This window comes from Crocuta crocuta, unplaced genomic scaffold, assembly GCF_008692635.1.
Source record: "Crocuta crocuta isolate KB4526 unplaced genomic scaffold, BGI_CrCroc_1.0 scaffold382, whole genome shotgun sequence".
Lineage (NCBI taxonomy): Eukaryota > Metazoa > Chordata > Mammalia > Carnivora > Hyaenidae > Crocuta > Crocuta crocuta.
In genome coordinates this window covers 297,810-318,316 of record NW_027531873.1, presented here as the reverse complement: position 1 = coordinate 318,316, position 20,507 = coordinate 297,810, and the positions used below count along the sequence as shown (strand labels likewise).

The following is a 20,507-nucleotide window of genomic DNA, read 5'->3' as shown; positions in this document are numbered from 1 at the left end:
AATTGAAGTTGACACAAAGAAATGGGAAGATATTTCATGTTCATGGACTGGGAGAACCAATATTATTAAAATACCCATATTATCCAAAGCAACTTATAGATTTAATGCAATCCCTATCAAAATATCAATAGCATTTTTCACAAAACTAGAACAAAGAATCCTAAAATTTGTATGGAACCACAAAAGACCCTGAATAGTCAAACCAACCTTGAAAAAGAACAAAACTGGAGTATCATAATCCCAGATTTCAAGATATACTACACAAAGCTGTAGTAATAAAAACAGAATGGTACTGGCATAAAAAACAGACATATAGATCAATGGAATGGAATAGAAAGCCAGAAATAAGTCAATGACTTTATGATCAATTAATCTACAACAAAGGAGGCAAGAATATCCAATGGGAAAAAGACAGTCTCTCCAACAAACGGTATTGGGCAAACTGGACAGCTACATGCAAAACAATGAAACTGGACCATTTTCTTATACTACAAACAAAAATAAACTCTAAAAAGGATTAAAGGGGTGCCTAGGTGGCTCAGTTTGGTTAAGGGCCGGACTTTCAGCTCAGATCATGACGTCATGGTTCATGAATTCAAGCCCCGCTTTGGACTCTGTGCTGACAGCTTGGAGCCTGGAGCCTGCTTCACATTCTCTGTCTCCTTCTTTCTCTGGCCCTCCTCCACTTGTTCTCTGAGTCTGCTCTCTCTCAATAATAAAAAGACATTTTAAAAAAAGGATTAAAGACCTAAATGTGAGACCTGAACCATAAAATTCCTAGAAGAAAATATAGGCAGTAATTTCTTTTACACTGACCATAGCAACATTTTTCTAGATATGTCTCCTTTAGCAAGGAAAACAAAATTAAACTCTTGAGACTACACCAAAGAATCTTTTGCACAGTGAAGGAAACCATCAACAAAACTAAAGTATAACCCACTGAGTGGGAAAAATTCTTACATATAAAATTAACAGATATAAAGCACTGGGGGGAAGATTTGTGATAACATAAATTTTTAAAATATGTATGGTAGACACCATAAATAAAATAATTTAAAAACTTGCAAGATTTCACTTGCTGTAACTGTGATCCATAGTGAGAATTTACATAAAATTTACTATGTATTATTAAAAACTTCTAAATTCTTGAAAATGGACATAAAACCATTTGCTGAATCACAAAAATAACAAATATTTTTAGCTTTTTCATAATCCAATATATATCTATCTATCCATTTTTTTCCCCTTTGGTTCCTATATATGTGCAAATGCTTGAGATCTAAAGGTAGGATAAAAGGAGACATGGTCCCTACCCTCAAGGAACATAAAGCCTAATGTGGGAGACAAAGACTTACACAAATACAAGTAAAACATAATTGTGACAAATGCTAAAATGAGAAGATTATGATGCTATGGGAGTATCTAACAGAAAAAACTAACTAATAAGACAGGCTTTCCTGAGGAAATGTGAAAGTATTTGAGATCTGCGAGAAGACTCGGAGTCAACTAGGCAAAGAAAAGGAGAATGAGCATTTTATGTAATGAAGCCACACAGACAGAGGCCCTGAGATGGAGAGGGCAAGTCCCACTTAGGGGGTGTGTCCTATGGAACTGTCTTTTCCGTGCGGTCCTCTAATACTTATTGGAGTACTTAGGACACAGTGCATGCTAATACACGTGTGTTGCTGACTGAAAGCAGATCAGTGTGGTCTAAGTTCAAAGAGTGAGGGGAGGATGCAGTGTGCAGCGAGCCTGGAGAAGTAGGTAGGGACTAGCATGTTAGTAAGTAAGCAAAGCTGCAATCAGCGTAGTGATTTAAGCAAATACTTGATGGAATTTGATCTCTTTGACTGCAACGTGGCTCAAACACTGGAGCTGGGGGAAAAGAGCGAAGAGGCATGGCAAGATCTTTCAGTATGATGAATTAAGAGACTGGGGATGGTTGAGATGAGAGATGATGGACTACATAGACTAGCGTAGTGGCACTATGGATAGAAAGAAGGGGAGGCATTCAAGGGATATTTAGAAAGATTAAAAAAAAATAAAAAACAAAACAAAACAAAACACTGTGAAGGAGAAGTTGGTTCAAGGATAATACTCTATACTTGTGTAACTGGATGGATGGCAGTGCTGTTCACTCAGGGAACAACAGAAAAAGATTGGAAAGGAAACTTTGGTTTTATGGGACTGAAGTTATCTTTAAGACATCCAAGAGAAATGTCATGTGTACATAAATTTTTCAGTTCAGAAAAGAAGCCTGGGCTGGGGATACAAATTTGTAAGTCACCTAGACATGTGTGGTAAGTGAAGTTGCAGTTGTGGATGTAATAACCTATAAAAGAAAATACAGAGTAAGAAAATAAGACAAAATAGGACCAAATCTTGAGAAAAGCTGGAATTTATTAGAGAGCTAGAGAAAGATAAATCTGTAATAGACAGAGAATAACCAAAAAGAAAGGAGGAAAATCAGAAGTATTCTAAGAACCTATGAATGTTTTAAGAATGAAGAGGAGATAATAGCATCACTTGCTGTGGAGAAGTCAGTGAAGCAAGGAACGAAAACATATCCAATGGATTTAGCTGCAAGAAAGTCATCTATGTCCTAAGTAAGAACTGTTTCAGATGGATATTTGGAATAAGAGACAAAAAAAAAATGGACTGAGGAATAAAAAGTGAGGAAATGAGAAAAGATAAAATATCTTGAGAAGTTTGGCTATAAAGAGGTGAGTAATAGGTTAAAAGAACAATTTTTTAAAAATCAGTAATGACATGAAAATGGTAAAAAGCTACATGGTAATANATGGAAACCAACTTGACAATAAACTATTAAAAAAAAAAAAAGCTCAATGGAGAGGGGTGCCTGGGTGGCTCTGTCGGTTGAGCGTGTGACTCTTGATTTTGGCTCAGGTCATAATCTCAGGGTCTTGGGATCGAGCCCCATGTCGGCCCTTTGCTGAGCAGGGAGACTGCTTAAGATTCTCTCTCTATCCCTATGCCTCTCTCCATAACTCCCAAATAAAAAACTCTCTAAAAATTTTTTAAATTATAAAAACCATAAAAATAAATTTTAAAAAAGCTAATGGGAAGACTAGCTAGTGAGAGGCATAAATGGTGAAAATATAAGTGAAAGGAGGCAGGGCAAAATGGGCTCCAAAGGAAAATGGGGAGGGGGAGGGGAATTTACCTTAGAAAGGACGAAATTGAGTAATCTGTCTATCAAATTAATAAAGATTTCAGGTAAACAATAGTGTGCTAGGGTGATAATAAATAGATAATACATTAGAGTATGAATTGGTATAACCTTTCTGTAGAAAATACAGCATAAAGTAACAAGACCTTTAAATATATCCATGTGCTTTGATGCTGAAGTTTGTCTTCTAATAAGGCATATCCTCCGGAACTTATCAGACACGCCTGAAAACTAGGCAACAACCTGAATGTCCAATGGCTGGGGAACCTGAATGTCCAATGGCTGGGGGAATAGTTAAATATTTTATGATACTTGTATATGATGGACCATTACATGTGAATTAGAAGCCCCATTTCCACAGACTATTTAGTTATACACGTAATTGCCTTGGTCTCATATTAAGTGAGAAGAACAGAATAGAAAATGACATATTCCTGATGACCCCCAATTTTTAAAAAATATTTATTTATTTTTGAGACAGAGACAGAGAATAAGCAGGGGAAGAAGGGCAGAGACAGAGGGAGAGACAGAATCTGAAACAGGCTCCAGGCTCTGAGCTGTCAGCACAGAGCCCGATGTGGGGCTTGAACCCACAAATAGTGAGATCATGGCCTGAGCCAAAGTCAGACGCTTAACCGACTGAGCCATACAGGCACCCCCTGATGATCCCAATTTTGGAAATAAAGAAATCTTCACAAGCCATAGAGACACATTATCACAAAGAAAAAAGCCTAATAAGTCAAAAAAGTGTTAATACTGCATACCTCCGGGTAATGAGATCATGAGGTGAGTTCTATTCTTCTTCATACTTTTCTATATGCACTAAAATTTATCATAAGCACACAATAACTCCCACAAGTAAAATGTTAATAAGAATAAAGAGATTCTGACCAAGGTAAAATGTTAGGGCACAAAAAGTTCTATAGTAAAAGAAGTATAATTGGAAGATTACTAAAGTCACTCAAACAGAGCTTTTTGTTTTCTTTGAAATAGTACTTAACATTAGGTTGTCTAATGTTTGTTTGTATGGCACTTCCTACGCACCAGGCACTGCTCCAAGTGTGCCACACATATCAACTCATGCAGTCCTCACAGGAAAGTGGAGGTAAATACTGTTATTAACTCGATGTTACAGAGGAGGAAACTGGCAGATAGATAGGTTGCTCCAGGCCACAGAGCTTTGCATTAAGTTTCTGTGTTCCTCACAGTGTCTGTGTTCCTTTGATTATCCACTTAAGAAAAAGAATCTGTGAATCAAAAGCAATGATGACTTTTTTCCTTCAAAGCTTCTGAGGTTTTATTGTCACCTCTCAACTCTTAACTCAAAGGCTGTTAACCTCACTGTGTTTAACAAACAGAAGCTTCTTACAAATTCCTCGTATCTGCCTGGTTCTTACCAAAAACAGATGTGCTTGGGATTTCTTGCTCTATTATCCATCTTCTGTCCTTACTTTCCAACTCGGAGAGCTCAACTGGTTTGGAAAACAGACGTTCTTCTCATGGGGAAGATGAAAAAACAAGAACAAACAAATGTGACACTTCAGACATTTTTACAGGGGAAGAGAATTTCATCCCTATTTAGTAGTCTAAGAGCTGCTGAAAGATAAGGCCAGGGATCACCACAGACTTGTGTGTTTCTAGCTCTATATCAGAAAGGACTTTCACTCAGATACAACAGGAACATCTGCTATTGTGACCGTAGGACATTAGTAAACCTGAACCCAAACCCAAGTGCCCTTAACCACTGCAGTGGTCCTATAGCTTTTAGCGGTGGATGAAGAAACTACTGATGGGCAGAGTAGGTAATTACATAGAAGCCACCTTGATGCAGTGAACTCAGGTTCCTATAGTTCTCCAGCATCACGTCCCTGTACACGTTCTTTACAGCAGGGTCCAGTTGTCCCCACTCTTCCTCGCTGAATTCCACAATCACATCTTTGAATGATATTGGTTCCTAAAACATTAAGTTTCTTTTTAATCAGAGGTCAGTCCCAAAAATATTGCTAGAGGAGAAATGAATTTGGAAAGAACAGCATAGGTGCCTAGAATACATAAGAAATTGATGACAATGTTTAGGGTTCTAAGTTTTGACAAGCAGGTTATATTAGAGGCCATCAACTTGGTATTCTGTGAGGGCTGCAAAAGGAAAATCAAGAGCAGTCTTAACCTGAAATTAACTTTCATTTCGGTTGAGGAGAAAAAGACAGTAGGAATGACGATGGAACAAAAAACTACTATAGAGTAAAAATGCTTGACACAAAAGAGAGTTCAGAAGGAGAGCTGCAGATAGCTCTGTGGGATTTTGTAGTGAAGATGGAGGCTCTGCTAGCAGAAGAGGTAGGACATTTCCTCTAGAGAAATACAGCCTGCTAACTCCTTACCATTCAGGTCCCAGCCCAGTCCTTTGCTGATTACCCAAAGTAGCTACCCTCCTAATCTCTCTCTACTGCATTACACTTCTTTCTTTTCTCTATAGTAGTTATTACTATCTGCAATTATCTTATTTGCTTGTGTTTGCCTGTCTACCTCTACTATTGTTTCCACAAAGGCAGGGATTTCCTTTCATTACCATCACATTCCCAGTCCTTGGACAAGTGGCATGTTAGGCACTGTGTCAATATTAGTTACAAGGGCCTTCACACCATCAATTGCTGCAATTCCTTCTCCAGCATTCTCAACCCTGTTTTGACAGGCACCCTCAATCGCAATGAGATACACAAATCTCTTCCCTCCCTCTACCTCAGAGCCAGATGACTCTAAGACATCAGAGGACTTTGTGAGTAATTATCTAGGTGAGTTTTGCCTACTTTCTCACCTTCTTTCCTCAATCCTCCGCTTCTATTTCCATGCATGGTAGTACCTCCGTGATGGTAAGTGAACAGGCACTACTCAGGCTGAATTTTCCTGAATTTTCAAAGGATTTATCCTTGAAATAGTCTCATCCTTGGCTTTCATTGACATCATTATCTTGGTTTTTCTCTACCACTGTGGTCCTTTCATCTCAGTATCCTTTGAGGTTTCTTCTGCTCCTGCCTATTATATGACATTACTCAGCATTAAGCCCTTGGCTCTCTTCACTTTCCATTCTAAACATTCTCTGGGTAGGCTCTACTTCTCTGGTTTAAATTATCATCTACAATCCTGAGGGAACACACACACAGAAAAATAGAAAGACTAGATCCAAAGAGCAAATCACCAATGAAAATAAAATAGATCCAATGTCCTATGGGAGAAGTAAGTCTTATGTCCTTAGATGGACCTATGTTTGGCAAAAGTTCAAAAACCAAAATGAAAATGCAGGTCATTTCAGTAAAGAGCGGAATTCTAATTCACCTGGGAATTGCCTGTCAGCGGGTCAGCTTCCACTTTCTCCTTGATGCTCCCCTTTTGGAGCAGGATAGAATCCTTGCAGGGTGTCTCTGAGGAAGATGAAGGAAAACATTATGGAGACAAGATTTCCCCTGGAGAAACACTTATTGATTTACAGTAGTAGTTTTAACATGCTATTCATAAAAATCATCTTTAGAACTTTGGAAAAATAATGATATCAGGCACTATAAGCAATCAGACTCTCTAAAGGTAGGGTTCTATTTTTTATTTTTCAAATGTATTTTATTTTTCAAAGTTTATTTACTTTTTTGAGAGAAAGAGAGAGCAAGCGAGCAGGGGAGAGGCAGAGAGCGAGGGGGAGAGAATCCCAAGTAGGATCTGCACTGTCAGCGTGGAGCCTGGTGCAGGGCTTGATCTCACAAACTCTGAAAATCAAAAGTTAAAAGCAAAATCAAAAGTCAGACACTTAACTGACTGAGCCACCCAGGCACCCCTAAAATTATTTTTTAAAGAAAAAAATTGACAAGTAACCCAGTCCCAGGGATCCCAAGGGCTGCTGACAGGCTCTGCAAGCCTCTCTGGGCACTTGGAGGGTTGTAGGTGTGAGCTCTGAACTATTCATCTTCCATCTGACCTGTGGAGACTGGAGTGGACAGTTGTAAATAAATGCCTTATGGCTTCAGCTATGAAATCTTTTAAAAAGCCCCATGTAAGTGGACTCGTGCATTTCAAACCTGTGCTGTTCAAGGATCAACAGCATAAGAACACATCAACTGACAGTAAAGATAGCTTTACTTCTTCTTTTCCAATTAGGATGCCTTTTATTTCTTTTTCTTGTTTAGCTTCACTGGCTAGTATCTCCAGTATAATGTTGAACAGAAGTAGCAGGAGTGGGCATCCTTGCCTTCTTCCTTATCCCAAGGGCAAAACTTTAAGTCTTTAACCATTAAGTGTGATGTTTGCTGTAGTTTTTCATAGATGTCCTTTATCAGGTAGAAGGAATTCCCTTGTATCCCTAGTTTGTTGAATGCTTTTATCACGAGAAGGCATTGGATTTTGGCAAATGCTTTTTCTGTATCGAGATGATCTTGTGAGTTTTCCCCTTAATTTTATATATATATATATATATATTTTGGTTTCAGGAGAATTTAATGATTCATTACTTGCATATAACACCCAGTGCTCATCACAAGTTCCTTACTAGTGCCCATCATCCATTTAGCCCCTTCCCCATCCACCTCCCCTCCATCAACCCTTGGTTTGTTATCTATAGAGAAAAGTCTCTTATGGTTTGTTTCCCTTTCTTTCCCCCCACNCGGCTGAGCAATCCTCAGTTTCTTCTCTATAGGTAAGAGTCTCTTATGGTATGCCTCCCTCTGTTTTTATCTTTTTTTTCCTTCCCTTCTCTTACGTTCATCTGTTTTGTTTCTTAAATGTTTCACATATGAGTGAAATTATATGGTATTTGTCTTTCTCTGACTGACTTATTTCACTCAGTATAATACTCTATTTCTATTCACGTCGTTGCAAATGGCAAGATTTCATCCTTTCTGATGGCTGAATAATTTTCTATTGTGTATATGTATGTGTGTGTGTGTATAAAAGTGGTATGTGTGTGTATATATACTTATATTTACACACACACACCACCTCTTCTTTATCCACTCATCAGTCCATGGACATTTAGGCTCTTTCCATTAATTTGTCTATTGTTGATTGTACTGCTATAAACATTGGGCTGCATGTGCACCTTCGAATCAGCATTTTTTTATCCTTTGGAAAAATACTTAATAGTGCAATTGCTTCCCCTTAGTTCTATTAGTATAGTCTATAATGTTGATTTTCATATGTTGAACCAACCTATATTCCTGGGATAAATACCATTTGGTCATGGTGTATAATCCTCTTAATATGATGCTGGATTTGCTTTGCTAGTTTTGTGATGTCTTTGTCTTTGGCATCAGGTTAAACTCATCATAGAATAAGGTAGGAAGTGTCCCCTCCTTCCCTATTTTTTCAAAAAGTGTGAGAAACGGGTTCTGTGCTGACAGGTCAGAGCCTGGAGCCTGCTTCAGATTCTGTGTCTCCCTCTCTCTCTGCCCCTCCCCTGCTCACACTCTGTCTCTGTCTCAAAAATAAATACACATTAAAAACATTTTTTTTTTAAGTGTGAGAGGGGCGCCTGGGTGGCTTAGTCGGTTAAGCGTCCGACTTTCGTTTAGGTCGTGATCTCGCGGTTCGTGGGTTCAAGCCCCGCGTCAGGCTCTGTGCTGACTGCCAGCCCAGAGCCTGGAGACTGTTTCGGAGTCTGTGACTCCCTCTCTCTCTGACCCTCCCCTGCTCATGCTGTCTCTCTCTCTCTCCTAGAAATAAATAAAAAATGTTAAAAAAAATTTTTAAAATAAATAAAAAATAAATAAAAAAAAAATCTAAAGTGTGAGAAACATTGGTGTTAATTCCTTAAATGTTTGATAGAATTCACCAGTGAAGCGATCTAGTCCTTGGGTTTTCTTTGTTGAAATTTTTTTGATTACCAATTCTAACTTTTTTGTTGTCAGTTATTCATATTTTCTATTTCCTCGAGTCAGTTTTGGCAGTTTGTGTGCTTTTGGAATTTTTCTACTTAATCTAAATTAAAAATTTTTTGGTATACAATTGTTCATAGTATTCTCTTATAATTCTTTTGATTTATGCAAGATCAGTAGAGATGTGCTTATTTTTATCGCTGATTTTAGTTACTTCACTCTTCTTGTAGAGCTAAGTCAATTTTGCTGTTCTTTTCAAATGACCCACTTTTGGTTTCATTGGTTTTACTGTTTTTCTATTCTCTATTTCATTTATCTCTGTTTAATCTTTCTTATTTTAATTTCTACATACTTGTGAATTTTCCAGATATCCTTCTGTTACTGATTTCTAATTTCATTCTATTGTGGTCAGAAAAGATACTTTGTAGGATTTAAATGTTTAAATTAATTGTGACTTGTTTTGGCCTAACATGTGGTCTATCTTGGAGAATGTTCCACGTGCACTTGAGAAGAATGTACATGCTGCCATTGTTGGGTAAAGTGCCACTGTTAGGTCTACTTCAGTTTATAGCATTGTTCAAGTCTTCTACTTCCTTGTTTGTCTTTTTTATAATTGTTCTATCCACTAATGAAAGTGGGGTAGTGAAGTCTCCAACTATTATTCTTGATCTCTTTCTTCCTGTCAGTTTTTGCTTCACATATTTGGGGGCCTGAATGCTGCAGTTCTTGCTCACTTGCTTTTCTGAACTGATTTGTAAAGTCTATATTCTTTATTGTGTGTGCCCACTTAAGTCTGTTCCCTTAGCTTAGTGGTCAGCTAGTGATTCCACAGAGATTTCCTTACATACTTGGAACCAACAAAACAAAACAAAACCAAAAACCATTTCCTAGTCTTTGCAGATGCACTGCATGTGTTGAGGCATGCATTCAGAACTTAGCCAGGTAATTTTTTTCAACTTTACTTTCATCTTTAGTTCCTGCTTATGCAAAGCCTGAAGGTCAGCCAGAAGTGAGAGTTAAGGCCATATCAGGTGTTTCTGACCATGTGCCCAGCCTTTTAAATCTCTAGGGATACATAGGAACTTTTTAAATCCTTTACTCCCCAAAGCATCTCATAGCCCAGCCTTTCCCATTAAATCCTTTGACAAATGTCCTCTAGGTGACCACCTAAGCCCTGGGACAGTTCTGACTCAGATAAAATAAGGGCAAGCCCTTTGGGTGGGTTCTTCAGAGAGCCAAGACAGGTTAAAATAAACAAAAAACCATTCTCAGTCATCTATTATCCAGCAACCTCTCCCTTCCTTTTCAACTAAACTTCAAGAATTGTCTAGGGGTGCCTGGGTGGCTCAGTTGGTTGAGTGAATGACTTTGGCTCAGGTCATGATCTTGGAGTTCATGAGTTTGAGCCTGGCATCAGGCTCTGTGCTGAAAGCCTGGAGCATGCTTTGGATTCTGCATCTCTGTCTATCTCTGTCCCTCCCCCACTCATGCTCCCTCTTTCTCACAAAAATAAATAAAATTTAGAAAAAGAAAAAAAAAAGAATTGNTTCTTTTTTGTTTTTTTTTTTGGTGTGTTTGGGGGATATGTGATAGGGAGAATAACAGACCCCAGAGATGCCTACATTCCTAATCCTTGGATATACTGGCAAAGGCATAAAGCAGATATATTAAAGCTAAGGACCGTGAGATGAGGAATTATCCTGGATTATTTGGGTGATCATAATATATCACATGAATCCTAAAGAAGAGGTTTCCGAGTTATGGTGAGAATGAGAGAGACCACAAACATGAATAACTGATCAAGTGCATGTACTGGGACAACAGAATGGAGGGTAAGAGAAAGCAGTTGGAAAGGACATGGAAGGGGGAGCCTGAGTGACTCCGACAGTTGAGCATCTGCCTTCAGCCTGGGTCATGGTTTCACGGTTCATGCATTTGAGCTCCGTGTTGGGATTTGTGCGACAGTGTGAGGCCTGCTTTGGATTCTCTGTCTCTCCCTTTCTCTGACCTTCCCTGTTTGCATGCACTCTCTGTCTCAAAAATAAATGTTTAAAAAAAAATTAAAAATAAAAAAAGGGCATAGCTCTCCACTGACAGCTTGGAAGATGGGTAGGGAATCATAATGCCCAGAAAGAAATGGCGTTCTACCAATGCCTTGTTTTAGCCGAGGGAGACCCATGTTAGACTACTGATATATAGACTTGTAGGATAATACATTCACATTGTTTTTAAGCTGCTAAGTTTGTGGTCACTTGTTATGGCAGTAATAGAAAACTAATATAACTAACTACAAATAAGTATGACCTCATCTCCTTCTCTGAAACTGCTCTAAAACTTAACAATAACTTCATAACCAACAATTTCAGTAAATTACTTTCAATACTCACCTTAACAGGACCTTTTGGTTGCACCATTAACACTCCCTTCCTGAAGATTTCTCCTTTCTTAGCTAAAGTCTTAGCTAAAGACACTAGTATTTCCTGGTTCTCTAATGTCCTAGATTACTATTTTCTAGCTTGCTTACCTGGCTTCTCTTCTTCTATTTAATCCTTTATTTCTTTTTCAAATAAGTACTACTGGATACCAACAATAACGATATCATTACTGTCCCCAGTCAATAATTTCTTATCAAATATCTAATCAATTGCCTTATGACTTAAACATCCACACAATCATGTGACTGGTATATAGCTTTTACATTTCTTTTAACTTTGAAATCCCTCTACCATATCTTTACTTCTCCCTTAAAATTATTTTGTTCTAGAAACTAGATTGCCTTGTAGATTCCCAGAGTTTAGGTTTTACTCATGGCATTCCCATGGTATAATTTAAAATGTTCCCCTCTCTATTGTATTTCCTATAATGGGTAATTAGATCTATGGTATTTCTTAAATATTGATGCTCCCCAAGAAAATGTATTTCTCCTACTTCAATTCATACCTGTAAATTTCAAACTCTTCTCTTTCTGAACACTAAAACCACAGTTAACTATGTATGTTTATTCATTGTGTATGGCCCATAGAGACCTCAAATTCAACATGCCACCTAATTACTGTATAAGTCCCCTCCCATAAAATCTGCTACTTAATGCCCCATTCATGTAAGGCTGAACATGTACATTTATATCAAATCTTAACTCACTCACCCTTATATTCAGCCCATAATTCCCTTAGGTTCAAACTCCTGTTTTCCCAATGCTCCCTCATTCTTTAACACTTCATCTACCTTAACTGATTTTCCTATTTTCAGAGCCCTCAGGTCCTTTACAGAAAAAGTTTATCAACATTTGGTTTAAAGAGCCAGATGGTAAACATTTTGGGTTTTGCAGGCAATACCTTTTCTGCTATACCTAATCAACTCTGATCACAGCATGAAAGCAACTGCAGACAAAATGTAAATGAGTAGGTGTGGCTGTGTTCCAAAAAACTATCTCCAAAAATACTGGCCTTTGGGCCATAGTTTGCCAACCACTCACTCTATATTGATCTCAAAATTTTTAAGTTTATTTATTTTGAGAGACAGAGAGAGAGAGAGAGAGAGAGAGAATTCCAATCAGGCTCCACACTTATCAGTGTGAAGCCTGACACAGGGCTTGGTCCCACAAGCCATGAGATCATAACCTGAGCTGAAATCAAGAGCTAGATGTTTAACCAATCGGGTCACCCAGTCGCCTGGATATCAAAATATCTTAAAAAGCAAATAAAACCATTTTACTTCCCTACCCAATCTGTGAGATCTTCTCTACTTCTATTTCCTACAGAATAAAATCTATGATTCCTGATAAAGTCCTTCATGATCTGGCCCTTGACATCCTCTAGCTTCAGCAAAAGATAGCTTCTTTTCAAATGGGAACACTTCATTACTCTTTTNCTGACACGTAACATCATACAGTTGACCCTTGAACAACATATGGGTTGGGGCACCAACTTCCTGAGCAGTTAGAAATCTGTGTATAACTTTTAATTCCCAAAATATTTACTACTAATAGCCTACCACTGACTAGAGTCATACCATAAGCGCTCTAATGCATATTTTATATATGTATTATATACTGTATTCTTATAACAAAGTAAGCTAGAGAAAAAAATTTTTTAAGAAAAACATAAGAAATACATTTGTAATACTGTGCTGTATTTATTGAAAAAAATCCATGTATAATTGGACTCACAGTTCAAACCCATGTTGTTCAAGGGTCAACTGTATTAGCTTCAGGTGTACAACATCATGATTCAATTATATATATTGCAAAATGATCACGAATAATAAGTCTAGTTAACATCAGTCACCGTGTGTGTGTGTGTATATATATACAGTAAAATTTCTTTTTTCTAAGAAACCTCTTAAGATCTAATTTCTTAACAACTTTCAAATATGCAATACAGTATTATCAACTATAGTCACTACGCTGTACATTACATCCCCATGACTTATTTATTTTATACCTGGGAGTTACTTTTTATACCTTGTGACTTTCTACCCACGTTGCTCATCCCACACCTCTGGTAACCACCAATCTACTATGAGCTCATTCCACGCCTCCCCCCCCCAGGTATTTTTTTAGGTTCCAAGTAAGGGTTAACTATTCTACCACCAATTCTCTACATTCTTACCTTCTTCTTTAGGCATTCCAATCACATCCTCTATGAGGGTCACCACTTCTTTGCTGTTCTTTGGATGTTGTAAATTCACCCAAGTCCTGATGTCTTCAGGGAGAATTGTCAGAAATTGTTCCAGCACCAACAGTTGTAGAATCTGTTGCTTTGTGTGAATCTCTGGTTTCAGCCACTGAAGACAGAGCTCCCAGAGTTGGCACAGGGCTTCATGAGGCCCAGGCACATCCAAATACTGGAAATGTCTGAACTTCTGACGAGAGGCCTCAGAGTCACATGTTTCCATGACTGGGATGGATTCTTCCTGCCAAGACACATCTGCTTTCAGGGCCTCACTTTGTTCATATAGAGTCAGGCTTTGAGGTTTTGAAACAGTCATCAACTTGGTCAGAGGCTGCATCTTCCTAGACAGAACTCTCACTATTGTTCCAATTTGTCTTACTAGAGGATTCTAATAATTCTTGGGCTTGGGCTAAGTATGTATGTACTATATATGCAGTGTGATTTGAACAAGTTCTATCTCAGTAAAAGAAAAGTTCCAGGAGCTTCAGACACAAAGCCAACATTAAGGTACCTGAGAGAATGAAAAAAAGATACCAATATGACCTATATTTAATGAACATGTTTTAGCATAGTGTCAAAAGATTAAATAACATTCTTCAAATTGTCTAATAAGAAATATTATGGATTATCCTTCCATTCTTGTTTCTCTTTTTTATAACAAGAAAGTATGCTGTCCCTTCCCCCAAATCATCCACAAAAAAAAGACAAAATAAACACAGACATCATACAAAAGTGATAAATGAAATAGCCCTTTAAAAAAAATCATCCAGACAGTATGGTACTGGCACAAAAACATACACATAGACCAATGGAATAGAATACAGAACCCAGAATTGGACCCACAACTGTATAGCCAATTAATGTTTGACAAAGCAGGAAAGAGTATCCAATGGAATAAAGACATTGATGGTAAATGTGGTTGTTCATGGGAACTCATTCTACACAGCCAGATGGTGCTGGGAGAACTGGACAGCAACATGCAGAAGAATGAAACTACACCACTTTCTTACACTATACACAAAAATAAACTCAACATGGCAGCGCATGGGTGGCTCAGTCAGTTGAGCATCCAACTTCGGCTCAGGTCATGATCTCACAGTTTGTGGGTTTGAGCCCCGCATCGGGCTCTGTGCTGACAGCTAGCTCAGAGCCTGGGGCCTGCTTCGGATTCTGTGTCTTCCTCTCTCTCTGACCCTCCCCTGCTCACGCTGTCTCTCTCTCTCAGAAATAAATAAAACATTTAAAAAAATTTTTTAATAAATAAATGAACTCAACATGGATTAAAGACCTAAATATGAGCCCTGAAGCCATAATACTCCTAAAAGAAACATAGGCAGTTAATCTCTCGGATATCAGCCTTAGCAATGTATTTATGAATATGTCTCCTTAGGCAAGAAAAACAAAAGCAAAAATAAGCTATTGGGACTACAACAAAATAAAAAAGTTTTTGTAAAGAAACCATCAATAAAATCAAAAAGAAACCTACTGAATGGGAGAAGATATTTGAAAATGACATCACTGATAAAGGGTTAATATCCAAAATACATAAAGAATTTATATGATTCAACACACACATATATACATAAACAAATAATTTGATTAAAAAATGGGTAGAGGAGCTAAACAGACATTTTCCCAGAGAAGACACATAGATGGCCAACAGGTACATGAAAAGATGCTCAACACCACTAATCATCACCACTAATGCAAATTAAAACCACAATGAGGTATCATCTCACACCTGTCAGAAAATGGCTAATATCAAAAAGACAAGAAATGACAAGTGTTGGTATGAATGTGGAGAAAAGTGAACCTTATGCACTGTTGGTGGGAATGTCAATTAGTGCAATCACTGTGGAAAACAGTAAGGAGGTTTCTCAAAAATTAAAAATAGAAATATCTTATGATCCAGTAATTTCACTACTGGCTATTTAGCCAAAGAAAATGAAAATACTAATTTGAAAAGATATATGCTTTATGTTTATTGAATTATTTACAATAGTCAAGATATGGAAGCAACCGAAGTGTCCATCCATAAAGATGTGATATATATATATGTATACACATACATATAAAAAACAAAATGTTAGCCATAAAATATGCATATATATACATACAGAACTTGTGTGTTATATATATATAAGCGGAATATTACTCAGCCATAAAAAGGAGGTGATCTCGCTATCTACAACAAGATGCATGGATCTTGAGGGTATTATGCTAAGTCAGAGAAAAACAAATACTGTATGATTTAATTTAAATGTGGAATCTAAAAACCAAAACAAATGAATAAACAAATCAAACAGACTATTAAATATAGAGAACTGGTGGTTCCCAGAGCAGAGGTGGGTGGGTCGATGGGGAAAATAAAGGGGATTAAGAAGTACAAGCTTCTGAGTGAGGAGGGGGCAAGATGGCGGAGAAGTAGGGGGCTCCATACATTGCACTCGCCACCATATCTCACACGGAAAAGATCTGAAGCCATAGAAAACCTTACAGAATCCAAGATGTTGGGAGAAAAATGACGCAGAATCCACTGAGAAAGCCTTCTAATGTGAGTGCGAACTGGGGAATATAAAATCCGGCCGGGATCAGAGACTCAGAGGGACAGGGGCGATCCCCCTCTGCGGGGAGTGAGAGAGGAAAGAGAGAGGCCGAAACTACTCAAGACACGGTCCCTGTCGCTGGGGAACAGAAGAACTTCCGCTCGGGGCACAGAAGGACCCTGCGCACCAGGTCCCCGCACACCAACTTGTCCTGGAGCGGCAGTGCGCCGACCAATCCTTTGTGCTCCTGGCTCGGCTGGACACCTAGAGGAGCCACACGCCTACCACTCCTTTGTGCTCCTGGCTCGTCTGGACCCCTGGAGGGGCCGCACACCTGACCATGCTTCCATGCTCCTGCCTAGATAGGATCCCTAGACAGGAGGCGAAGGGCTTAAAACTGGGATATTTGCCCGCAAGTTCCTGTTTCAGGTGACGAGACACAAAAGGACCCAGTTTCCCCCTCTCCAGCGGACCCGAGGCACCCCCCAGGCAAATCCCCCATCCTTGCTCACCAACCCAAACCTGGTGGAGAAGGGAGCAGCAATTCTGGCTCAATCCCCAGGGCTAGGCAAGAGGCTTGGAATAGCCCTGAGGGGATGGCCTGCGAGGCTGTGTCTACAGCAATTTCAGTGGGGCGCGGAGACTGGGATTTGGAAACTAGGCCTCGCCTGGGTTAAAGAGTGCAACCCACTGTGGCTGCACCCCCGGCTCGGGGAGTTTACACACCCAAAAAAGTGAGGTGCAGCGCTTGGTTCAAGAAGGGACTGGAGTGCCGCCACTCTCCTCCCCACAACCGCCAAGGCAGAACTCCCGCCTGACACATTGGATCAAACCACGCCCATCACTGCTAGAGAGCTGCCTTCCTCTTTTTTTTTTTTTCCTCTTTTTTTCCGGAACACTGATCTGATTAATTCTGGTCACTGGCTTGCTTATACAGTCACATTTAGTCCTTTCTGTAGATGTAAATTCTACACCTATCTACCTTTTCATCTCTTTCTCTCAGGAGTAATTAGACTATATCGTTTCTCTGGATAACACCAGCATACTTCTCTCACCTCTCCAACCATATTCCACCCTTTAGCTCTTTGAAAAAAGCTTCTTATCCCTTCTGCCTGTTCATTCTGTTTCCAATTTTGCCTCATCCTCACCCTGTCTTCTCTCTCTCTATGCTCTTCAACCAGCACTGCATACACCCGGCTATTTAATTGTAGCTGGGAAATATGGTGATATGCTTTAAACCGTACTTTGTCCATCAGTTTTCTTCTTTTTTTCTTTTCGTTTCTTCTTTTTGACTTTTTTATGTATTTTTTATTTTCTAGTATTCGCCTTCCCTCCTCTGGCTTTTCTCTTTAGTTTTGTGTTTTCCCTCTCGGTTTGCATGTTTGTTGGATTTATCTGTGTGTTTCTGTGCCTCTGCTCCCTGTGTGTTTGTCTGTCTGTTTTCTTCTCCAGGGCTACCCCAAGAAACAAGCCAAGGTACACATGGTGGAGAGTCCCAAATATCAATACGAATAGGAAAATAAAATAACCAAGGTCTCAAAAAGAGAGACCAAGAGATACCATTCAAAAAACACTTTCTGAAAGATTAGGGCCTGGACAGTCAGAGTCTTCTTGGGTACAGCAGAACTCACAGGTGCAGAGAGCATAACAAGTCTTTAAATCTAACAAGAGATAGAAACTCAACCAGAATGACGAAACGAAAGAGCTCTCCTCCAAAGAAATTCCAAGAAGAAATTACAGCTAAAGAACTGCTCAAAACAGATATCAGCAGCATAACTGAACAAGATTTTATAACAATAATCGTAAAATTAATCGCTAGGCTTGCAAAAAGCATAGAGGACATCAAGGAAACTATGACTACAAACAACATGGAGCAAAAACAGGCATGATGAATTTAAAAATACGATAAATGAGATACATAATAAATTGGAGAGTCCAATGCACAGATTGAAGAGGCAGAAAGGAAAATAAGTGATTTAGAAGACACCATTATAGAAACAGAAGAAACTGAGAAAAAAAGAGACAAACTGATCCAGGAACATGAAAGAAGAGCTCGAGAGATCAGCGATATGGTCAAATGTAACAATATCCGTATCACAGGAATCCCAGAAGAGGAAGAGAGACGGAAAGGTGCTGAAGGAGTCTTGGAACAAATTATAGCAGAGAACTTCCCCAACCTGGGGAAGGAAGTAAACGTTGAAATACAAGAGGCACAGAGGACTCCCCTCAGACGTAATTTGAATCGACCTTCTGCAAGGCATATCATAGGAAAAATGGCAAAATATAAGGACAAAAAGAAAATGTAGAAAGCAGCTANCAACATGGAGCAAAAACAGGCATGATGAATTTAAAAATACGATAAATGAGATACATAATAAATTGGAGAGTCCAATGCACAGATTGAAGAGGCAGAAAGGAAAATAAGTGATTTAGAAGACACCATTATAGAAACAGAAGAAACTGAGAAAAAAAGAGACAAACTGATCCAGGAACATGAAAGAAGAGCTCGAGAGATCAGCGATATGGTCAAATGTAACAATATCCGTATCACAGGAATCCCAGAAGAGGAAGAGAGACGGAAAGGTGCTGAAGGAGTCTTGGAACAAATTATAGCAGAGAACTTCCCCAACCTGGGGAAGGAAGTAAACGTTGAAATACAAGAGGCACAGAGGACTCCCCTCAGACGTAATTTGAATCGACCTTCTGGGCATATCATAGTAAAAATGGCAAAATATAAGGACAAAGAGAGAATTTTGAAAGCAGCTAGGGAGAAAAGGGCCCTAACATATAAAGGGAAACCTATCAGAGTGGTGACAGACCTATCTAGTGCAACTTGGCAGGTCAGAAAGGAATGGCAGGAGATCTTCAATGTGATGAACAAAAAAAAATATGTAGCCAAGAATCCTCTATCCAGCAAGCCTGTCATTCAAAATAGAAGGAGAGATAAAAGTCTTTCCAAATAAACAGAAATTGAAAGAATTTGTCACCACTAAGCCAGCCCTACAAGAAATCCTGAGGGGGACGCTCTGAGGGAAGTGTTGAAGGAACAGATACAAGAGACACCACCACAAGCATGAATCCCACAAAAGACNATATATCATGCTACGGGAAATCAAAAGAAAGCTGGAGTGGCTATACTTATATCAGACAAACTGGACTTAAAATTAAAGACAAAAACAAGAGATGAAGAAGGGAATTATATAATAATTACAGGGTTTATCCATCAGGAGGAACTAACAATCATAAATCTCTATGCACCGCATATGGGAGCACCTATATTGAAAACAATTAATCACAAACAGAAACAATCTTATTGATAAGAATGTGCTAATAGCAGCGGACTTTAATATTCTGCTTACACCAATGGAAAGGTCAACCAGACAGAAAATCACTAAAGAAACAATGGACTTGAAAGACACATTGGACCAGATGGATCTGACAGAAATATTCAGAACTCTACATCCTGAGGCCAGGGAATCCACTTTCTTCTCAAGTGCGCCTGGCATATTCTCCAAGATAGATCACATACTGGGACATACAGCAGCCCTCAATAAATATAAACGAATTGAGATGTACACTTTCAGACCATAATGCTTTGAAAATTGATATCAAACCCAGGAAGAANATCCTGTCGATAGATGCAGAAAAAGCATTTGACAAACTACAGCATCCCTTCTTTAAACAGACCCTCGAGAAAGTCAGGATAGAAGGAACTTAAACATCATAGAAGCCATCTATGAGAAGCCCTAAGCTAACGGGTTAAAACTGAGAGCTTTCCCCCTGAGATTAGGAACATGACAGGGATGCCCACTCTCACCACTGTTGTTTTACATAGTGCTGGAAGTCCTAGCATCAGCCATTAGACAACAAAATGAAATCAAAGGCATCAGAATTGGCAAAGAAGAAGCCAAACTTTCACTTTTCGCAGTGACATGATACTCTACATAGAAAACCCGACAGACTCCACCAGAAGCCTACTAGAACTTATCCAAGAATTCAGCAAAGTTGCAGGGTACAAAATCAATGTACAGAAATCGGTTGCATTTTTATACACCAATAATGAAGCAACAGAAAGAGAAATCAAGAAAATGATCCCATTCACAATTGCACAAAAAACCATAAAATACCCAGGAATAAACCTAACCAAGGATACAAGAGATCTGTATGATGAAAACTATAGAAAACTTATGAAGGAAATTGAAGAAGACACAAAGAAATGGAAAAACATTCCAAGTTCATGGAT

At 38.7% G+C, this 20,507-nt stretch overlaps 1 protein-coding gene across 1 annotated transcript in view; it reads right to left on the bottom strand.

Moving 5' to 3' along the window:
• The window catches only part of ZNF215 (zinc finger protein 215), a 38,192-nt gene that overhangs the window by 3,679 nt on the left and 14,006 nt on the right, over nucleotides 1-20,507 (bottom strand). The window contains exons 2-5 of the mRNA XM_077772874.1: nucleotides 13,656-14,229; nucleotides 6,524-6,609; nucleotides 5,012-5,144; nucleotides 4,588-4,683 (exon numbers count right to left, since the gene is read on the bottom strand). Of these exons, the coding sequence (XP_077629000.1) occupies nucleotides 4,588-4,683; nucleotides 5,012-5,144; nucleotides 6,524-6,609; nucleotides 13,656-14,055 (715 nt within the window). The 5' untranslated portion in view covers nucleotides 14,056-14,229. The remainder of the gene's footprint in view (nucleotides 1-4,587; nucleotides 4,684-5,011; nucleotides 5,145-6,523; nucleotides 6,610-13,655; nucleotides 14,230-20,507) is intronic.